Here is a 15,606-nt window from a genome sequence, read left to right on the forward strand (position 1 = left end):
ATTCCCTCATAACAAGGCATGATTTCCTTTGTTTGTGCTGGTTCTTCGGAACATCCCAGTCCAAAGCCTCTTGTTTTTAAACCTTTGCAGCATCAGTTATTGCAAACCTGCGCTTCCCGTGTGCTCGTTAAACTAATCCGACTCTGGCTCATCGGAAAGTTGCCTTCTCTTTTCCTCTTTCTCAGTCTGTGCTGCGAGACGGTCTGGTACTTGCTTGTTTTTGTATTGCAGCAGATAAGGAGGGGCTGGTGGAAACAGCTTTGACATGTACATTATGAGCTTTGCTTGGAGATGCATGTTGTCTGTAAAGGCATATCAGCTTTTGGTCAAAGGCTGCTACTTCCCTAACGTAACTGTGGAGATCTAATAGTACTTGGACAAAGAGAAAGAAACTTTGTATCAGTCAACTGATGTGATGATTCTCCTTCATTTTAGACTTTACAAAGGGAAAAAGACTCCCCTTCTTCGGAAACATTCCATATGCTCAGACCCCCAAAGGTGTTGCTTTAATTTTTTTTTTATTCATTAGTTGTTATTACATGGAGTATTATTTTTCCACGGGAAGATCCTTCTCCTCTGTCAACTTGCTCTCAGTAAAATACTGCTCTAGCTTTCTCTTCAGTCTTCTAAGGTTCAGGCTTTCACCAGGAACACATTCTTCTTAACCAGCTCAAGACTTTAGAGATGCCTGTCGTTCCCCCAAGGAGGTTTCTTGGTGCTTCCCAAGTCCAGGTCCATTAGAAACATGTCAGCATAAGCATCCATTGATCTGTGCATCAGTAGCTAAATTTGGTTCAGCAGTCCAAGGAAGGAAGGAGGGGAGCCTTGGCTGTAAACTCTGATCACGTGTGTGGCAAAGTTGCTTCTCACTCCAAGTACATTGATTTATCCCAAATGTTCTGGCATATTTTTCAAGGGGATAAACTCTTCAAAGGAATTTTTGTACAGCTGGATTTTCCCCCAACCTTTTCAAGACTCACAATGATACAAAATCAGAAAAAAACTCAAATCACTAGCAGGTAAATCAAACCCCATGGCCACATAAGACAGGTGTGAAATCAGTGTCATTTAAAGCTGTTTTTCTTCTCCTGGACCCTCCTTATTCTTCTGCTGCAGCTACTTAGTGATTTGGTAAGAACCCAAAAATGGGCACATGTTTAACATAATCATTATCATTCTGACAATTTAACTCTTTTTCAGACAGAAACACATATAGAAGTAACAAAATACCCAAATGGGAATGCCTTTATTTGCTGCAAATCTAAAAGTGGCAAACAATTCTAAAACGAGGTTTTGGTCTGAAAAACAGTAAAATAAGAAAAAACTAAATTTCTTCTTTAAAAATAAAGTATTTATTATTATTATTTCTAATAAAGAGTTATTTTAATTTCTTCTATTACTAGCTTGTTAATAGAGCAGGATGACAGCGCACTTAATATTCTGCACATATTTTGCAATATCTTCTTGGAGGAGCCCAATTAAAGTACTCAGCTGTTTTGTACCTTGATCTGAATCATATTGTGTGTTGTATTTGCCAATATCTTTTTATTTCAGGCCGATTTGCCAGAAGGATCATGCAATTACTACTCTGAAATATATTTCTTGTTCTGATTTCCATTAGCCCTTTCTCTTTTAGCTCATTCTTTTAGTATTTGATCAGAAATGAATCTTTAGATGATCACTTGCTTTATGATTGTTTTCAGTAAGAGAACTAGTACTTCCAGTATCTTAAATACTCTGTGTGTTCTGCTTTAGCTTTTATTGTGGGAGTGGGATGGGATGTTTTTTCCTTTCTATAAACATAGGTGTTTTTTTTTTTTTTATGAGCAACATATATGTTTCATTTGATTAGAAAATGAATTCAGGCAAGTGTTTATAAATATATTTTTAAAAAGCACTAGTACTAGACTCATCACAATCAATCATTTCAAGATCTAAGATACTCAGAAGTAAAAATGAAAAACTTAATTAATGTGTATGTAAATGTATATGTAAAACTGTATGATCTTTGAGAACAAGTGCAGGCATAAATGAACGCACAGACTTCTTTGAAATAGACAATTTTTCTAATGACATTTTCTTCTGTTTGGTATAGGGAGTTTTCATGTACATTACCAACAGACATGAATTTGGAAGACTTATTTCTACAGCCAATTACAATACCTCCCATTACAACAATGACCTCTGGCAGATATTTGAAAATCCTGTGGTAGGCATCGTTCATGAAGGAATTATTTTATTTTACAACCTATGTTTAAGTTTGTGTTGTAGAGGATTTAGGTTTTTTTCCAGGAAATGCTATAAAAACCTATGTTTTTATTATGCACTAAGTATTGATCATATACTGCAAGTTGTTCTGCACCACCCACTTAAGTGGATAACAGTGCATCATACCTGCAAACCAACTGATGACCTGAGTAGCGTGTTGGAGATATAGCCCAGATATGCAACAGGTCTTGGGCTTTTGAGATGGTGGGATCCAGTTCATTTCCAGATATGAGAAATGTTTAGTTTTCTCATGCTTTCACTTGAGCAAATGAACAGAATGTGAATTTATTTTAGTATCGTTATTAAGTGGAACAAGTGAGTCTTTAATATATCAAAATTATCTTTTTCAGGACTGGAAGGAAACCTATATAAATCCCAACTATTCCAAGATCTTCACTGATAATATAGTAGAACAGGTAGGTTTAAGTATTGCTAGAGAAAGACAAAGACTAATTGTCTTGTATAATTTGTGGGACGAACTGATAGTAAATTGGCATACAGCAATGCTGTTCTGGTTTGTGGGTTTGCACCTTGTGAGGTTTTGGAGCAGAGCTATCTATTCTACTCTTCTGAAAATAGGGTGAGAGAAGTCCAAAATGTATTTCCAGCCACAAGATGCTGTGGATCAAGAGTAAATTTAATTATTTAGATGTGTCTGGAATATGACTCAGGAGAGAATTAATGATATTCTTTAGTGACACAGAACAGTGAAGAGGTCCTTGGCATGAGCCTTTTTAGCAGCTGAAAAAATATATCAATGATAACTTAATCTTATTAAAAGAAATGAATGTAGATTTTTTGTTTTTGTTTTTTTAATAGCCCTGTCCAGATGTGTTTTGGTTTCCAATATTTTCTGAGACTGCCTGTGATGAATTGGTAGAAGAAATGGAACATTTTGGACAATGGTCTGGTGGAAAACACCAAGTAAGTGTTACCTTATATAAACAAAAGAGAGTAAACTTATGCTAGGAAGTCCTACTGCACAATTCCAACATTCCAGCAATTGCTAATGACCTAAGACAGAGGCCTTCAATATAAAGTGCTTTATTTTGTCTGCCACATAACTTTCTGTTCTGCAGATTTGGAGATATTCATCAGTTAACCTTAAACTAGCAAATTTGGATGCTAACAGCAGGGCAGATGCTTATAGCACTACAGATCCACAGCAGATAAATATTCGTTGTTGTTTAGGGAAGTTCTACTCTTTTATCTCTTAAGTACTGCTTTGTCAAATTTGTCCCTCTCATAAACATAATGAGCTATTTTGTTGTATTTGCACAAAGTTCAAATTCTTTGTTAACTGTTCAAACAGGAAGATTTGTCATATTCACAAACCCTGAGTCCTGGAAATGAGATAAATTGCAGCTGTCACCACTTCACCATGGGGAGGAGCCTCCAAAAAGACTTTTCTAACATATTTTTATCTTCCTTTTTGCCATGACAACTGGAGGCTCGTGTTCTGATGACCAGATAATCCTGAGTTTGCTTGCCTCTTTTTACATTGCATTCATTAAAACATTTATCTAACTTAGGAGTTTAAGAAGATAAGCCTTATATATGAACAACATATGCAAATATTGACTCACCTTTCTAAAATTTTCCAGTTTCTATTCCTTCCTTGTTACTCTGGCCTTTTTTTTTTCTCCTGAAGCAGATAGCTGTGAGATTAATGTGCAGCTAGCTCAGATGTGCCCACTGGGGCAGTGTTCCCTTGTAGCTTTGTGACTCTGCAGATTTCAAGCAAGCGTGTGTAGAAGTGTCAGAAGCATCTCATGCTCATATTTCAAGGCTATTTATGGTGTTTTCATTAGGACAGCCGTATTTCTGGAGGTTATGAAAATGTCCCAACTGATGATATTCATATGAAGCAAATTGGACTAGATAATGAATGGCTGCATTTCATAAGAGAGTTCATTGCCCCAGTAACACTAAAGGTTTTTGCTGGCTATTATACAAAGGTATGTGTTTAAAAGTATTGTAAGCAATTACTGTGTGGAATGATTAATTCCGAGAATTTTAGCAATTATATCCTCTCCTGTTGGCTTGGTGAATTTGCATGCAACATACCAATAACTGCAAATAAATGTTGCTTTGATAAATCAGCACTGATGAACAAAACCTTCAAATGTTACTTGGAAGTTCATGTGTTGGAGTCTGATTGCATATTTTGTTTCAGGGGTTTGCTTTACTGAATTTTGTTGTAAAATACAGTCCTGACCGACAACGCTCACTCAGACCTCATCATGACTCCTCTACATTCACAATCAACATTGCCCTCAACAAAGTAGGAGAAGATTTTCAAGTAAGTCTGAAACATACTTATTGCAATCAAATGTTATTGTTTTTGAGTGTCTAACAGTTGTTTCCACACTAGGCCTCGAACGGATATACTTAAAAGCTATGTGGAAGTGGAAAAGATGCTCAGTAGAGATCGAACTATATTATTGCTGCATCTCTTTCACAGTTATTAAATTTCCTCAGTTTCGGAGTTCAAAACTATTGATGCAATCACACTGGATTAGGCACATCATTGCAGCGGAAGCCAAAGGTGGTGGTGGACTGAGTATGAAAGGAAAACTTCTGGACATAGAAACTTTTTCACTTTTTGACATTTTAGAAGTGCTTCATCTTTGTTTTGTGAGAAACAGCCTTTTTAAAATTATTTTATATGGTTCTAAGTTGACTGCAGTGGCTTCTTTCTTATCTTTTTTTTTTTTTTTTTTTAACTGACTCCTGCTTTAGTTCAGCCACAGAAAAAATACTCAGTATACATATATATATATACATATATATATATATTCACATCTTTTCATTTCATCTTATTTATTCATCTTATTGATCTTACTTCATCTTGTTAATCAGCATGTATAAATACCTTAAGGGAGGGAGAGAGGAGGATGGGGCCAGCCTCTTTTCAGTGGTGGCCAGTGATAGGGTAAGAGGTGATGGCCACAAACTGAAACACCAAAAGTTCCACAGGAACTTAAGGAAAAAATTCTTGACAGTGAGAGTGACAGAGCGCTGGAACAGGCTGCCTGGAGAGGCTGTGCAGTCTCCTTCTCTGGAGATCTTCAAAACCCGCTTGGACACACACCTGTGCCACGTGCTCTAGGTGACCCTGCGTGTGCAGGGGAGTTGGACTGCATGACATCTAAAGGTCCCTTCCAACATTAACAATTCTACGATTCTATTTCCTGCTTTCGGGTTTTATTTGAACAATTTAACAGCAGAATATGGAGATAGAAAGGATGGCAGAAGTAATATCCAGCCTTGACTAGTAGAGAAGCTTGATCTGCTTTGTGTATAGGGGAATCTCCTGTTTTTCACATTCATATTTAACACCCATAAGTATGTTCCCCAAACCTCTTTGTTTCGAAAATACTGTTTCTATTAGGAAATACAGCTAGGAACACATTTAATATTTAATTAAATGTTGCCCTAGGTAAAGCTGCTGTCTTGGAACAGTATCTATAAACATGGTTTGTTACTCTCTCTCTGGTGCCAAAGGGCTGTTCAATAATATATGTCAGAATTGCTGCTTGAACGAATTGTTATACAGAGAATACTAAAGTAAGATGAGGTGAAATCTCTGTTAGTGTAAATGGATGTCTGCTACATATTGCTTTGAAGATGGAATCTTGTTAGCATGGGTAGTACAACTTATTGTTAACAACTCTTTAATAATAGCAAAATATTTTAAGTTGTGAATAAATGTAAGGGAACCTATTCAAGTACAATGGAAAGTAAAAGATGCTTTTAATCTTTTGTTACAGGGAGGTGGATGCAAATTTCTTAGGTACAACTGTTCCATTGAGTCCCCCAGGAAAGGATGGAGTTTCATGCACCCCGGAAGACTGACTCATTTACATGAAGGACTTCCTATCTTAAATGGCACAAGATACATTGCAGTATCATTTATTGATCCTTAATTTTTTTTTTTTTGCCCTCTTCAGTGCCAGTGTTTGATTCCTTACAAAAACATTTATTTATAGTTTTCTTCCAGAAGACGATGCTGAAAGTAACTACTCCTAAATATCAAGAATACTTTGGGCTAAAGAATGTGGGGGGTGGGGAAGGAAAAATGCTTTTAAATTGTTGGAGATTTTTCAAGATCTGCTCTGAGCCTTGAGTCACTAAATAAATGTATCCTGCTTATTTTTCCATTCTGCTGTCTCGAAGAATGGATAAAGAAGAAAAAGCATTTTATAATAGATCCATTTCGTTGTTACAAGAAAATCCTAGATACAAGACTATTTGAAAAAGTTATTGTGGTTTTTATTCAGTAAAGTAACACAGCTAAAGTTGTGTGGTGTGTATCTTTGGTAACAGCCATTTAAAAAAACCACATCGTAAAACACTATCAAGTGAATCTCTTATGCAGCTGTTGGGGTTAAGCAATAATTCCATTTTCTGGTATATACTTAACAGAACATCTTGGTAGGCTTTCTCCTTAATTCATTCTAAATACTGAAAATGCCACTTTAGAGGAAAAATAAATTAATTGCAGAGATGGACTATTGATTATATATTTTAGCTAAGAAAAAATGTTTTATAATTTGTTTTAAGAATTCATCCTCTTAAAAACACGTTTTTTTCACCAAGTGTCCTTTAAATGAGTTATTTTTCTAAATATGTAATTGCACCCAACCGATACTGGAAATCTGTTTATTTTCAGAACACTGGTAAATTTTAATATCAGGTTGTTTTATAAAGACAACTTTCTATTCTTATTTAAATTTACTTGAATTGTGTATCAGGAAAATGAAATTGTGGAAATCTCTCTTTTAAAGCTAAGGGTTTCAACTTTAAAGAAATAAGTTTAAGAAGATTCTTACTGTATCTACTGTCTGTAATTTAAAGAAACTTGAAGGAAACAAACTCATTCAACTGTGCCAAAATGCACAATGTGTTGGAAAAATTTGTGAAAAATAAAGGGTAATTTTAAGTTAATACAACAGGTTTTACTTTGATTGCCTTAGGTGGATTTTTTTTTCTTTTTGCATTTTGTTGTTTTCCTTAGATTATATTTACTAAAATAATAATTTTAAAAGGAAACGTAAATATATTTTGACTGCTCTTTGTGTTATCATGTTTCACCTTATTTGAGTTAGCTGTAGAAATTTTCTTTTGTGAATTTGTGCCTATGTCCCAGAACTTGTGCCTTGTGTTAGAGATGCACACGGAAGGGGCAGCCATGGTTTTCCTCCTCTGTGCCAGCCTTTCATTTGCAGATAGCAGAGGGATTTTGGTCCTCTGAACAGGAGATCACTTTCCACCTGCATTTATTCGAAGAAACTTTAAATTGCTTTTCCTAAACAGAAGCTTTATTCAGAGCTGAAAAGATGGTGGAAGTATTTGCAAATTATTTTTATTCCAGAGAAGCAAGTCTGCTTATTTCCTTGTTCTGTTGTTTCGAGCTTGGGGAATAACTGGGCTTAAAGTCATGCTGAAGCAAATACTTTAAAGCAAATACATTAATGTAGTACTTCTGATGAAGTGGGCTGGTTTGGGAAGGAATGGCTTTTCTCAATATATTATTTTTCCTTCAATTTTTCTTTACTCTGTCAACTCTTCTCCATTTCAGGTTAGAATTGTCAAACTGATAAATTAATCTCCTGATTTTTATTTCCATGTTTGAAACAGCCAAGTCCTGGGGAGTTTCGTGTCTGGGCAGCCCCTTCCCTTTTCTGCCCGTGCTTTAGCAAATGTTACTGCTGATGAAAGCACATAATTTCTTGTTCAGTTTGTAGGCTATTTGCATGTTTTTTGCTTCTGCATCGCTTTTTGTTTTTTCTCTCAACATTTACGGCTTTATGTACTGCTAGATTTCCATGTTTACGTTTATTAATTTCACTCTGTCCTCTCTAATGGTATGTTTTAATGTGCTGCATGTTTCTTGGAGATGAAAATGTTTGCCAGGCTGCGGTCCACATTAAGAAAAGCTTCTTGTTGTATTTCTTTTCATGAATCATTTGCCAATGTTAACAGTTCCCTGTCGGGTAGGTGGCAGTGCACACAGTGAGCAACAGAGCCTCATTCACTCCTCAGACATTGACAGATACCAGAAAAAAAATTTGTTTTGAATAGTTCACCTGAATCACTTCTGAAAGCTTTACTGTACTGCTAGTGTCCATACAGGCTAAACAGAATTGCCACTGTGGGAAATTTATTTAATTTTCAGTAATTCTAAATGAAATTCAAAAAAAAAAAAAAAAGAGTCCTCTAACCAAACTAGATTTTGGCTGTAGAAGATAAATTCATCTGGAGGAAGGGTAGTAGCCTTAATTTCACCAGTGTATGTGAGACTGTAGGAGTACAAGGACATAATGGTGCTCTGCAACAAATAAGACACTTATAAAATATCTGATCTCTTTTGCTTTCACCTACCTTTATTTTTTTTTCCACTGGTAAATAATTGAATCTGACATTTAGTGGTTTGGATAAGGGGAGGGAGAGCAGAATATGGGAGGGAGAAAATTCCTTTTTTTTTTTTTTTTTTTTTTTAGCAGCAAAGTGTAGTTTTGGAATGTGGAATGTTTTTGTTTATTTATTTTTCCCTTCCTCTATTTTTCATATTCATAGAAAACTCTGCCTCTCTAACACTCCTAAGCAATGTTCAGGCAATATCCTATGGAGTTGTCTCATACAAGAATCCTCTGAGATAATCTAACCAGATGAAATGTAGCCAAGGTACTTGGAGGCATCAGTTCAAAGGTAGGATTTCACTTGACTTAATTACAGCCTCCAATGTCACTGTGAATGTGGAAGTTGCAGAGTTGAAAGTTTGCTCTGTGTGATGGACAGTAATGCCACAGGGAGCACGTTGGAGAAATTCTGTGCCAGGTAGGTAGTGGAGAAGATTTTCCTCTAAAGTCTTTGTGTTTTTGAGTCTTGAGTACTGTCCTTTCTGTGCCTGCCCGTGCTCCTGCTTCTGGTTTGCAATTGTTGGATCTCTTCATGTATGAAGTCATGTGGTGATTTATTCAGGAATTTGTCATCTAGCTTGAAAGCAGAATATTTTTATTTCTGAGAATTTTAGTCAAATGTGAAGAGAGCTGTTCAAATACTAATGGCTTTGTACCACTTTGTTTCCTTCCTTTTTGAGGGAATGGAAGGGGAGGATGGGACAAGAGAGGAAGAAGAAAGCAGACCATATTTAGTATAAACTACTTTCTCATACTAACATCTGATTTAGGACAATCTGGGCATGAAAATGTTGCATTTTCATAGCTTCATCTGGAATGGCAGTTAGATCCATACTTAAAACCCATGAGATATTCTACAATGCTTTAAGATATCAAGGCCTATTCTTCAAAGTAGGCACAGCTAATGCTTTAAACTTAATATTTTAAATTTTCTTCTGACTTATGTTTCTATCTTTCAATATATGCATTCCTCCATTGGTGAAATGTGAAATTCTGCAATTTTACTTTTTAAAAAAATCTTTGTTTTTATAGTGCTAACTTCCATTTTTAAATTAGAAAATCATTTTCTTCCAATTAAGGAAAATAAATACTCCTCTCCATGTAGCAGAGCAGCAGGACTAGAACCATTGCTCAAGTCTCAGTTGCTTAAAGTGCCTTTGTGACTGGCAGTGGCAATATCTTATTCTGCAAGAATGCATCCAACCTCTGTTGTTAATATTGGAAGGAGATACCTTTCTCCATCTTCTTAGGGAAATCTCTATCATCTTAGCAGAAAGGAGAGATGGAGTCAGTGAGTGTACTGAGAGACCATCTTATTCGGTTCTGAGCCCTGGCTGTTTTCAGCACAGAGATTACAGAGGAGTTTTGTTTCAACACTGCAGTTGGAGCTGGTTTAGTGGCTCCCTGGAGACCTGACACATATAAAGATCTTGGAGAAAACTGACTGTGCTTTGTAAGGATGAAGTCTCCGGGTATTTTAGCTCTTGAATTCTAGGAAGTCTCTGAGCTTATGAAGATGTGATTTCCCCCTGTCTGTAGACATCTAACTACTTGGACTCAGCAATACCTGAAGGTATTTCTGTAAGAGATGTTATGTCCCAAAGTTAATGTCCCAAAGGTACAAGGACATTACAGTTTTTTAAAGCGTGTTCACCAGCATAACATAGGAACAATGAACAAAAACTTAAAGCTGTAGAGATTTAGGCACAAATAACTAAAACTCATTTTTTATCTTCTATCTCTTTTTATCTTCTGAAATACTGGATAATCTTAATGGTGCGTGGGTTGGTGCACAATGAACTGCTGGAATTGCTGACACAGACAAATTTTGAGACTGGTCTTCTCTGAGTTGCTTTTTTAAACTCTGATTCATCAGCAAACATGAGCTATTTGAAATGTTTCATCTTTATTTAAAACATACCATATAAAACGCGCAGGCGTACAAGGTGAAACACTGTTGTGCCTTAAAAATTCATTTCATACTCTTTCGGAGTGGAGCTCTTTATAGCATTACTTGCAATAAGATAAGTTTCCTAATTTTTGTACTTCAGTCAGAGGCATTAATCAGCCAGGATAGAGCTCTGGCCATTTGAAGTATGAAAATCTTTGTTCTCTTAGATGACTTTGTCCATCCCCTCATCAGTCAGGTGTATGCACTCATGTTGCTTTCTGTCCAAACCATATTCCCTTTGTGTCTCCTGTTTGCCTGATAGCAGATATCCAATTAGAACAAAACGATAGCATGGATGGCAGCCTACCTGTGCATATACTCAGTCAGGGCTAGGGAAGGCAGCACTCATTTTAAATTGTTTTTGAAATGTAAAATTTATCTCTTTCTTACGTGATAGTGAAAGATGCTTTAGCATCAGAAACAGTGAGTTAATATATATTGAGGACATCACTGACACATGTTTCTCAACAGAACATGAAAATATTTTTTTTTCTTATTGTACTATTCCCTCCCCTCTAAATATCATGGATGCAAAGGGAATAGGAACTATCATAAATTATCAATAATATTATAAGTTCATGGCAGAAGTAGGAAGATGAGATCCTCTTTATTTGAACCAGAAGATAAGATAAATGCTGGATTTTTTTCCTCATTAGGTAGACCTAGCTTACATGTAGTTCTTCCATTATAGACATGGAAGATTGAATAGGAGATATGAGCGTGTTCCAAAAACACACATGCAGATGTTCTTGAAATGTTGTTTAAGCAAGTAAAGGGAGCTGTTCTGGGCAAGTTGGTCCCATTCTTATCTACTTCCTGGACAAAGGAACAAAAAAATATTATGGAGCTAGAGTACCATTCAAAAGCTGGGAAGCAGAAGCTCATAAAGAAACGGTTCTACTGCAGAGAAGAGGAAAATTTTGCAGCCATTAAGGCATCAGAACTACACCCTAAGTGAAATGTTTTATGACCAGAAACCCGCGGAGTCACTTTAGGAATGTCATCAAAATACCGCAGCCTATTTTTGTTTGCCAAATTTAACTTTATTTTAAAGTAATTCTAAAAAATGAACGGGAAAGGCTCCTGGCTGTAGGCTTTCTTCCTGAAAGGCTCTTTTTATGCACACATCCATGTCCAACCAAAATTATGTATGATATCATAAAATATAGCTCTTCAAATATAAGGCCAGACTTCTAACCTATTCATCACTTCTTAGCTGAGAAGTCCTGCTCCATACAAGACCAAGCAGCTCTAAGGGCAACAAGCCTTATACCTGGCATGAAAGTATACAGCAAACAAGTTATTCTCTATCATTCAAAAAAAATTAAACAGAAAAGCAGATACAAACATTCTTCAAAGTATTTCATATGGTGATTTAAACTGACTGCTTTTCATTCAAGTCACTGAACTTGAATTAAAGTGACAATTTCCCTGACTGCATCTAGAGCAGGTTTGCACACATAGCTTCAAAATGTCCTTTGCCTGGAAGTACCAAAAGGTTTATATTAACTTTGCAAAAGATTTATACTTAAACTGCCAGTAAATTTACTTTCTGTAAAACTGATGGGATTATTTTATGTTGAGGACAACAGGTTGAGGGGGATATGCTGGAACCTGTTAAATTTCAAGCATAGGGGAGGGGAGCAGCTATTTATTGGAAGAACCATTGAATGAGGGGTACTTGTCCACACAAGGCAGAATTCAAATGTAGATTTTTTAAGTTTACTGGAGCAGTGTGGCCCACTTCAGAGAGAAGCCCACGGAAGGTGGTCAACCCACATCCCTGAACCACCCATTGCGCTGCCTGGGCACAGTTTTGTTGTATTAGACCCTGTGGTGTTGTACTCTTGCCCTACTTCTGACCATTGCTGCTTATGGGATTCTGATGTTTTGTGGCTGCTCCTGTGGTCTGTTCTGCAATTTCAAAGTCTGGGCAGTACTTTGCAAGGAAATAGAGGAGCTCTTCTTATTTCTATTAAGTTTGGGAAAGTTTGGAACGCTTCCGATTTACCAGTCAAACTGCATTGCTAATTTTGGTTCTCCCTTTGTACCCGCAATGCACGCGGAAGTGAAAGCCCTGACTACCCTTTCCCTAAGCAAGCGTGATGGAGCAAGCTGGAATGAGAACATTCTGCTCCCGAGGTTTCTGCACGAGGCAATTTGTGGCCAACATTGTTGTCCCTCAGGTCTCGGCCAAAAGAAATAGTAATGCAGTCAGTAGATACGGAGCCTTGGTCTACTGAAAATCTCTTCACACAAGCTGCCCTTCACTTAAACTTGTATAAATACTACTGAATGGCAAAGATCTTTCACCAATGCATGCAAAACTGATGGATGATCAGTAGAAAAATGTTTTTATTGAAAGCCTTCTATACAATTTGAGCAAAGATCAATCCTGGAGATCTGTATGGATTTCCTAAAATATTGAATGGCTTGCTTTGCTTGGATGTAGGAATGAAGTTTAAGATGGATTTAAAAAGGAAGACATGTTGAAATATATATCAGTGTTTGGAGTTAAACTTAAAAATGTGTTTATCATTTAAAGCTGGGGACAGCAACACAGGCTCTTAAATTTGTGATGTTTTTAATGATATCTTAGTATTAACTATGTCCTATTATGATGTCCTATTTTTTTTTTCCTGGGCTATTTTAGTTTCTTCTCAGACAAATGGAAAATAAAGGGTTTCTCTAAGAATTTAAATCAACTTTGATTTAGATAAAGATGTTTGGTTTTCAGTTTTAGGGAGGAAATAATCATAATGCCTTATGAAGCTGTATTTTCCTTATTTAATAATAATAAAAAAGTTTACCAAACATTTTCTCTAATCCTTTTTAATTAGAAGAGTTCAGATTAAAAAAGATTGAGAACATTAATTTAAGCATCAATCATTGCACTTTTGTATGTGCTGGTTTCCTGTGATACAAATGGTCCATTTTTGCTTGGTGGACAAGGGATTCTTTCCAAATCTAATAGCTTGGAAAAGTCGTAAGAGCCTGGTTTATCCATTCTTTTCCAGCTCATGAACTCTACCTAGGAATACTTCTCTGCAATCTCTCAACATTTGTTTTTAAATATTTAAATTAACCCTGCTTTGATTGGTCCTCATTGTCCCTTTTAATCCAAACAGGAAAACTTGTAGCATGATGCTCAGAGCAAAGGATATAGCAGTGTGTGCTGGAGCAATGTGAATTCCATATTTCTTAAAGGCGGACTAAGAAAGAGTGCAAGCTGTTGCTTGGAACTCTGTAATTGGAAAATGATAGCTTAAGAGAAATTAGAGAGAAAAAGAAAAGGCTTCCTGAAAGCAAGGAGGGTTTAGCTACTGATTTCACTTGTGCTAAGGCTTCATCCTTTTAAGATTTAGTACATACCACATAATCTGAAGATAAGATAACTCTTATTTGTGCGTAATACTACTGTGTAGTCACTTACATTTTTATAAATATAGGTTGGATTTTATCTTCCCCACTTGCGAAAGTGCTGTTTCTGCTGCTGCTCTTCTGAAGTGTTTATCTCCAAACTGATGACTTGGTGTGAGTTTGCTATCTTGGAGTGCTGCTTGTTTACTTTAAAGAGAAAAACAAAGGAAGCTTTCTTGGATTTGAATGTCTTCCACAGCACATTTGCTCATGAAAATTTTTCATAGCAAGCCTTACTGGATTTTTATCTTTTCGTTTTTAAATCTCTGAGGTAAAAAGAGTGTTTATTACTAATCATAAAAATATTTTCCTTTTGCTAATGAAGATTGCAGATTCACAAAAACTATTGGAAAAGATTGGTTTGGGCTTCAGTTCTGTTTTTCATAATGAGGAAAAAAATAAACTTTTTTTTTTTTTGAATGGTACCAAGTGATCAAGTAAATCTTCACACATAAGAAATCAGTCTTATAGCAGTGAAAAAAAGTGTAAGGCAGTGGAAAAGAACCAACTGACCATCCCTGCCTAATGTGTTATACCATTAGTGAACCAAAAAAAAACTATTATGTATGTTGCCTTCTTTCAATCTAGTTGCCAGGCTGTAATGAACAGTGTTTCTGCTGTCATTTGTCACTTCATCAGTGTTTCAGCTGACAATGACAATTATTCATGAGACAACTCAGGAATTCTTTGAGAATTTTCCTTTTTAGCTAACATATTTATTTCTTGTTATGCTTTCTCTTTTAAATGAATTTAGTACATTACTTTTTGTCTTTGCTATGTTACTTTCTGTGTGTTGCATGGTGGAACGTTTCATGGTGCAAGGGGAATATTAAGATATGGTGTTTTGCCATAACTTGTGCCAATTTTCTTACTTGAATCTAGTATGTTTTGAAATGCTTGTGGTCCCCTGGTAAAGCGATTACAGAAATGTCTGCAGTCCTTCTTTACCACTCTATTAAACCTTTTTTTTTTTTTTTTTTCTCCCTATTCCTGGAAACTGGTTGTAGATAAAGAGCTTCTTTTGGCATTTCCATTTGGCTTTAGTACAGCATTTTGGTAGCCCTCTGTGTATAGTGAGTCTTGATAAAGAGAATATTCATTTTTTGCAGCTAGCTTTCCAATCTCCTAAATCTTGAATTACAAATGTTTTTCTTTGTAGTAAAGCGTTACAGAAACAGAGAAAACACTCCAAAGACCCAGCCAATACCATTGGCAGTATAAATAGTACTTAAATATGAAGCATAGTTGATACATGGTTGATGCATGGTTTGCAGTCTCTAGTTCCTCTCATTGTTTCCATCTCTCTTTTGGTTCAGAAGTAAATGTATTCAAACCCAAAGCCAAATAAAACTTCCCTTTACCTTTTCAAAATGTAAATAGGTTCAAGATTGTAGAAAAACTTACAGTCACTTGAACTGGCTGGTTTACACAATGCCAGGTTTGTATTTATCTTTCTGCCAGGAAAATATATGAAGAGGCATTATAACTAAACTGCTGCCCTCTCCATTTTGGAGTATACTGTGCTTTGACAAAGTTTAAATG

The 15,606-nt window shown here is 36.1% G+C and overlaps 1 protein-coding gene and 1 long non-coding RNA gene across 2 annotated transcripts in view; one reads left to right on the top strand and one right to left on the bottom strand.

Moving 5' to 3' along the window:
* Positions 1-6,431, top strand: part of PLOD2 (procollagen-lysine,2-oxoglutarate 5-dioxygenase 2) — a 49,686-nt gene extending 43,255 nt beyond the window's left edge. Inside the window, exons 14-20 of the mRNA XM_088525582.1 lie at positions 436-498; positions 2,096-2,209; positions 2,619-2,684; positions 3,088-3,192; positions 4,080-4,226; positions 4,445-4,570; positions 6,042-6,431. Coding sequence (XP_088381708.1) covers positions 436-498; positions 2,096-2,209; positions 2,619-2,684; positions 3,088-3,192; positions 4,080-4,226; positions 4,445-4,570; positions 6,042-6,197 — 777 coding nt within the window. The 3' untranslated portion in view covers positions 6,198-6,431. The remainder of the gene's footprint in view (positions 1-435; positions 499-2,095; positions 2,210-2,618; positions 2,685-3,087; positions 3,193-4,079; positions 4,227-4,444; positions 4,571-6,041) is intronic.
* Positions 1-15,606, bottom strand: part of LOC148594579 (uncharacterized) — a 576,515-nt gene that overhangs the window by 430,774 nt on the left and 130,135 nt on the right. The gene's annotated exons all lie outside the window — the stretch shown is intronic.

Source organism: Tinamus guttatus, unplaced genomic scaffold, assembly GCF_059628265.1.
Source record: "Tinamus guttatus ecotype Peru unplaced genomic scaffold, ASM5962826v1 Tinamus_guttatus_pri_ptg000227l, whole genome shotgun sequence".
NCBI lineage: Eukaryota > Metazoa > Chordata > Aves > Tinamiformes > Tinamidae > Tinamus > Tinamus guttatus.